This window comes from Mchenga conophoros, linkage group LG2 (assembly GCF_057382185.1).
Source record: "Mchenga conophoros isolate Kocher_MC1m ecotype Shallow Benthic linkage group LG2, M_conophoros_male_GT1.1, whole genome shotgun sequence".
Lineage (NCBI taxonomy): Eukaryota > Metazoa > Chordata > Actinopteri > Cichliformes > Cichlidae > Mchenga > Mchenga conophoros.
In genome coordinates this window covers 29,354,604-29,361,526 of record NC_140527.1, presented here as the reverse complement: position 1 = coordinate 29,361,526, position 6,923 = coordinate 29,354,604, and the positions used below count along the sequence as shown (strand labels likewise).

At 40.0% G+C, this 6,923-nt stretch overlaps 1 protein-coding gene across 1 annotated transcript; it reads left to right on the top strand.

The window, feature by feature from the left end:
- On the top strand, positions 1 to 2,528 carry LOC146582203 (uncharacterized). The gene is made up of 2 exons (XM_085248245.1): positions 1 to 444; positions 1,440 to 2,528. The coding sequence occupies exon 2, from the start codon at positions 1,442 to 1,444 to the stop codon at positions 2,207 to 2,209; it is 768 nt and encodes a 255-aa protein (XP_085104371.1). The 5' UTR covers positions 1 to 444; positions 1,440 to 1,441; the 3' UTR covers positions 2,210 to 2,528.
- The last annotated feature ends 4,395 nt before the right edge of the window (positions 2,529 to 6,923 follow it).

The window sequence follows — 6,923 nt, the reverse complement described above, 5'->3', positions numbered from 1 at the left end:
ATCTGTGTCTGAGTCTCCTTCCTCTTCCCTATTTCTTCTGCATCTGTTTTTCTCGCTCCATCAAAACAGTCAGCCAGAGACAGTGCTGGGGCTGAGGAAATGGATGGTGTGTCTATTTTTAGAAGCAGGGAAGGAGGGCAAACCAAAAGTAAGCGAGAGAGAGAGGGAGCGAGAGAGGGAGGAGGAGGATGAGGTGGAGGAGAGGGAGGGGGGATGTGAGGAGAAGATAAACCTGCATTCTGCCTCTGCCTCTGGTCAGAGACAGTTGAAGCTTCACAGCACAATTAACAAGCAGCAGCAGATGAAAACAGAGGATCGTAAATAAAATTGAGGAGACAAAAAAAAGAGAGGACGAGAGCGACGGATGCAGGCTGCTATTTAAAGCTGCACCAGGAGAAGAGACAAGAAAAGATTCGGTGGACTCAACAAAGATCATCTGTAAAGGTGAGTGTGAAGGCAAATTGAGCAGAAAACCTTTACATTATTCCTGAGAATGCATGACGAACACACACACAGAGTGCCTGTTTTGTGCTTCAGCCTCGAGCTGCCGCCGTGGAACCATTTTTAGCTGTTGTATACAGAAGGTGTGGTCTATATTTAGCAGTGGTTACACCTTGGAAGAAACTGGGAGAGGCTGGCATTTTGGTTTGGCTTGCGCTATTTTTGTCATGAGGTCAATACAAGCATATATTGTTGGCTACGCTCTGGGTTATAACAACTCGGCGCTCCACACTCTGAAACAGTTTGAGGCTTTACGTGTCTGAGATCCCACAAAACAGTCATCTGTGTGTGCAGCCTCTCACTGGGATTGTTTGTATATTGAACGGTCAACACACACAACTCCAGAGTAAGCAGCGCACGGTGCCTGAAATGAAGGGAAGGGAGAGGAGAGGCTTCTATGTTTACTTGGTTTTATCGATACAGCCAGCAGTTGTAGTCGGTTGTGTTTTGGGAGCTTCGGGCAATGTGAGCAATGTCCAGATGCACATTATGTCATTAGAAAAACACATTAGACTGATGAGGTGATTAAACAAGAGGCTTTTCAAAAGAAACTGAGGAAAAGTTTTTTGCAAATACAATGCAACACAACAGTGTGTACGAATGAGAAATTAACTCCAGAAGTTATAAGTCAGTTCGTGAGATAATAGTGCACAGATTAATCTTTTTATTTGTATCGTGTGGAGACACATATTGCAAGTTTCGACATAAATGACACACACAAACAGGGCTCTCACTTTGTAAACTAGGAAGTAAGATTGCATACGCTGCATCTGACCCTATCAGGAATGTGTCACATCTATCAAAATATCCAGTTTTCCAAATGGTGATTATATTTTCCTAAAGGATTCTGCTTTTTTGAGACTTGGATGCAGTATTTCACATTACACAGTTTTTTTCCCCATCTAAATGAGACCTCTCCCGTCTTGTCTTTCTCTCAGCTATGCGGCCGCGGTCCAGACTGCTCTCCAAGAGGAGACTGACGCTGCCCACAATCAGAGAGGGCAGCGAGGAGACGGTTAGAGATTTGAACGAAGCCAACACGCTCCATAATTCTGGTCACTGCCAGGCTTTGTCATCGGAGGACTACCTCCTCTCCATCTGCCACCTGGCCCACCCCACTTTTCCCAGCCGGGATGTTTCCCCGGACACTTTCCACACACAGCAGCAGGACACTGCGCAGCAGAAGCTGAGGCCATCGTGGATTGAATACAACTCGAAAGAGGAGGCACGTGCTGCTGATGCGCAGCAGGCAGAGGGGAAAGAACTAAACAGACAGCTGAAGTTTGGCAACTCTGACCCTCTTGAGTATATTTATGGACACCAGAACAGCTTCTCTACCCTCTCAGGAGGTAGGAGGAGAGCATTTGTCGAGGGGAGGTTTATGAGGCAGCACGGCAGCGTATGGGAGAGCAGAGTGTGCGTGCGAGCCCACAGCATTGCCCTTGGTTCAAATCCAGATTTCCCACAACAACATGAGAGCAGTTGCTCTGAATTAAACAGCAAAACTGACACTTCAGTTCCAAACATCTCCCCAAAACACACCTTGGCCAGGTCAGAGGCCAGCATAGCTTGCAGAAAGGCAGAGGGAGAGAGGCTGAATCCAGCCATCAAACAGTCCCTCATCTCTCAGTGGATCTCTGACTGCAGGCTGGCATGGAGGGAGGCACGCACTCGAGCCTGTATGCTTCCTGCCATTGCTGAGGTGTAGCATGTAAATGGACAGTCAATGTGACATTCTCCAGTAAATTATTCTAATCTTTTGTGTCAGTGCATGAGACATTGACATTAGGAGACACATAGAAATACACATTTGAAAAGATACAGAGACAAGTAAAGACTACTACAATTGTCCATCTGTAACATTATATCAGTGTTAATATTCACTATTACAACCTTTCTGCTCTTAATGTATGCCAGTGATCATAACAAACCATGAAAATGAGCAATTCTGTAATGTCCTTTTTAATATCTTCCAGTGTTTGTAAATGACATGAAGAAATAAAGCAGTCTTTTGATACTCTCTCTCAGATTGTGTGAAACGTGCTTTTCCCCTCAGCTGCAGGCTTTATTTTCCTGCACACGGAGACCCTTCAGAAATGAACTCCACTCTTGGCTCTGCTGGTGCCAGGCGCCGAAGTTTCTATGGTAACTGTCATGGGATCCTGCACTGGTAAACACAAGTGTGGAGAGACACGGGCAGAGCAAAGATGGCACCGGTGAACCTCAACATGCAAGATGCTGGTTATTTATTGCTGCACTGGTACGACAGCAACAACGATGCATGCAGTAAGGTATAACTGGAAAAGGTGACGCTGAAGGACGCAATGCCACACTAATACATTTTCACATTCCAAAGCACAAATGATCTGCATGTAGAATAAAACGGTTCAATGAGGCGTGTGCAGAAAAAACTTAACAGGCCATGGCTGTTCTACTAAATAAGAGACACTAGAGGGCAGGCTTCCATCATTACTACTCAAGAAAACACTTTGCATAACTGATTCATTGGACATTTTATAACAGTAAATCTCCTGTAAGCCGTTCTAACTCTCTGTATGGTAAATAATTATTTTCAAAGACTATCAGTTTAGGGATTTAAGGGTCAAAGACAAAGTCATAACTGTACTAACAACCGAATGTTTTGGACTTGAGTCCAAGGTTGGATCCAAAGAAGGCTGTATGCTTTCAAGGCCAGGGTGTTGATATTTAATACATACACCATCTGTAACTTAAGTTAAAAGGCGACTATAAAGTAGAATAATACGCCATTGTTTGAGGTCAGGGGCAGAGGGTCAGTTCCCCTAAACCAAGCAAACCCCCCCCCCCCCTTCATTAGTGTACTGCACTGTGCAAAAAGTCTCCAGCTACTCATTATTAACTCAAGAAGGTTATGTTTTTGGTTGTGTGCGCTCATGTCATCATTCTGCCTGTAACTAAACTTAACTAAACTCAAAAAGTTTTGAATGAAAGACTTTATAGGGGTGTAGATAGGAGTCATATTAACAATCCATTCAAACCTGGCTTACAACCACCAAGGTCTTCAAGGTCAGCTTAATAATTTATTGATCCAAAATTGAAAAAATGCCTTATAACTTAAAAATTTAGATTCTTACAAGACTGATGAGCTGTATAAGGATCTATAATAGCATGTCTTATCTGACCTCTGACCTCTCCTTGAAGGTCAATAGACTGATCTAAGTGTAAAAGTAGTAATAATTCTATATAGAGCTACTTGAAACTATGTTTCTTATTTCACTGTTTGTATTGACAACATGTCAGCATATAGGGAATCATATTTGTGGATTCTAAATATCATGTTACTTTATTATGACTTTAATATGTACATTATAATAACAGGTTACAATTTAAACACAATAAAATACAATGTTCCTGCATAAGTATGTAGATATACTACATTGTTTGTATACTGCTTATACATGCTTAAAAAACAAATTAAATTTCTGATGAAAACATTTTTTTCACTTGATGTTTATCATTAATATTCCAAATAAATTTTACTAAACATTTAATGAGTTCTATACCTGTACTATATCCATATAGATAAAAAAAAAAAATACAAAAAATAATGGTACTCAAACCTATGTCAAGTAAAGGCCTGCACTTTGCATTTGTTTTTGCTGAACTACAATCTGCTTAAAGCATCTTTAAAAAGAATAAAAAAAAAACAAAATGAATGTATAGAAAATACAATAATGACGTAAATGAGGAGAGCGAGCTTGCCTGGCAGACGTCTGAGGGCGTCTTGTCTCCTTATACCGTATTTTCCTTCCAAGCTTTAAAGTGGTTTCGAGTCATATTTCTCAGGCTTCCTGAGGGTGTTTTAGAAGTTGTAGACCTTTGAAGCAGTGTGGCAATGTGATGTGTTTATAGACATAGAAGAGAACAAAAGGCAGAAGAGTTCTGAAGGTCCTAGTAATTAAAGAAATTAGAAGAAAGCTTTTCTGACAGTTCAGCCTGTGTTGAAGTTGATCGTAAGAAATATTAATTTTCAAGCTCATTAGAATTGTAAAAACTCAGTTTTTGCCTTATATATTATATTTGCTATTTTCCTAACAAAACGTGTATGGAAACGAGTTGGCTCAAGACTTTTGAACAGTGCTGAAGAAAGTACTTTAAAACACATTATGTGTTTTTACATTATGTGTAAAAATGTAAAAACACATAATGAAAACGCTCCACAGAGCGTTTTTTCTTGTGTTGATCAATCGGGGTTACTAGAAAGTAGCAGCAGTGACTATGAGTACCGAATATGATTATTGTGACTGGAGGAAGTAAATCATTTTAGTTCTTCCGTAAGCAAAATATTTATATGAGCAAAATAATGCCAAAAAAGTTGCTGATTGTAAGGTTATTTATTTCTCTGAAAGCAATGGCTTTTAAACCAAATATCAGATTTTTTTAATAGAGTTTGGGACTTACTGGTAGTATGGGAAACCTTATTTGCAGCAAGATTAGCATGCACATTATTATTACTGTTGCCACTTCTTATTATTGCTTAAGTAAAAGAAGAAGAGATTTGTTGGGGGGAGAACCACAAGTACCCTGAGAATGAGATATGTTTTAATCAAATATGTATTTGCTGTATATAATGCTTAGTGTGTGTGTTAGATTTCTATGTTCAGTGTTGCACATGCAGTATCATGTACTTTCCCTGGTGTTGATACAACGTTATTATAATGTTATTATAACTGAAGAATTCTTTCAGCCAATAAAGGAAGAAAAAAAAAGAAAAACACCATAAAAACCATAAAGAAAAGAAAAGATGTGTCAGCGTTAAGAGGAAGAAAGATGTGGTGGTTGCAGGAAAATATTCTTAGCTGCATTTCACACTTACCTCAACAGGAAGATGAGATCTATTTGCATCAAACTGACAGTTGACTACTAGTAAATTATTAATAATTGTTATTATTATTTAGATTTTTGGTGTATATTTCAGACCGTCCCTCAAAGGGTTGCTGATTTTAGTTTTCAAAATCATATTAAATTATTTTCTTCGTAGCAAGTGTTTCAGTAAAGATTTTCAACTGTCAAGACCCAGTGTGTGATTTTAGTGTTCCCTTAATTTCCCTTGTTTTTGAGCAGTATAAATATACCTTAGTAATTTACTAAGGTTTTGTTTTGTTTTTTAGGCACACTATGTTAACAGGTCAGCAGCCTGTTAGCCCTGCAACACACTGGTGATTTGTCCAGGATGTACCCCGCCTTTCACCCTAGCTCCCCCACCCACCCAACCACCGCGACCCTGATAAGGATAAGCCAAAGCGAATGGATGAATGGATGGACTAAGGTAACTCTTCCTTATCTAAACTGTTTTCTACTACATATTTCAACTATATAGTACCACTGATCCATAAACAATTAAAAAATAAGGAAGCATCTTAACCATGTTGTGGAAAAAGTTCACCACACTTGGGAACCACACATACACATGTGAAACTTTTCACAGGATTCTTTGCGAGACTCGTGAAAAACTCCCCATGATTCAACAGCTCGTTGAACACATTTAACAGCAACAAGTTGACACGGGTTTTCGGTATGACTTTTGAAAGATTCGTCTGTCACATTGCTGAGGAATTTCAATGCCCTCTCTTTACAGTGCTTCTTAAGTTCATTGAGGTTTGTCGGCATTTGTTCATGCACAGCTCTCTTGAGGCCTCTCCGAAGTATTTCAGTCAGGTTGAGGTCTAGCTTTTGCCTGGGCCATTGGAGCACTCCAATTCTTTTCTTTTTCAGTCTGCTTTTTGTTTTGTTTTTATCAAAATTAATTCATTATGCAAAATGTTTAAGAAATAAATGTCCATGTGTCTTTGCCTGTTCACACAAACATTCAGCATACAAGTTCATCTCTGTGAGAATTTTTAATTGTTATGCAAAAAGGTTTAATGTTCTCTTGTAATGTATCATATTACCACAAAATGTCAAAATGTTGTACCACCAGCCACAGAGCTGAGGAGTGGGGGTGGAGGGTGGGAGGGTTGGTATCCAGTGCTGTTTTGAGCATCATAGGCTTGTTGTGTGACCCAATTTCACCCAAGCTTTGCCTGTCAGACGGATGACCTCACATTTGACTCTATAAAACTTTAGCATACAAGGATTTCATGGTCAATTCAATCACTGCAAGATCCCTGTGGCTGCAAAACAAGCCCAAATCATCACCCCTCCACCACCGTGCCTGACAGCTGGTACGAGGTGTTTGTGCTGTTATGCGTTTGTTTTGTAGCAGACGTGGTGCGGTGCATTATCACCCAACGTCTGCACTTTGGTTTTATTGGTTTCATCTATCCAGATCCATCTATCCATTGTTCCAGAACTCTTGTTGTTTGTTCAGATGCTACTTGGCGAACTTTGGCCACGCTGCCGTGTGATTTTTAGAGAGAACAGTCTTTTCCAGGCAATCTTTC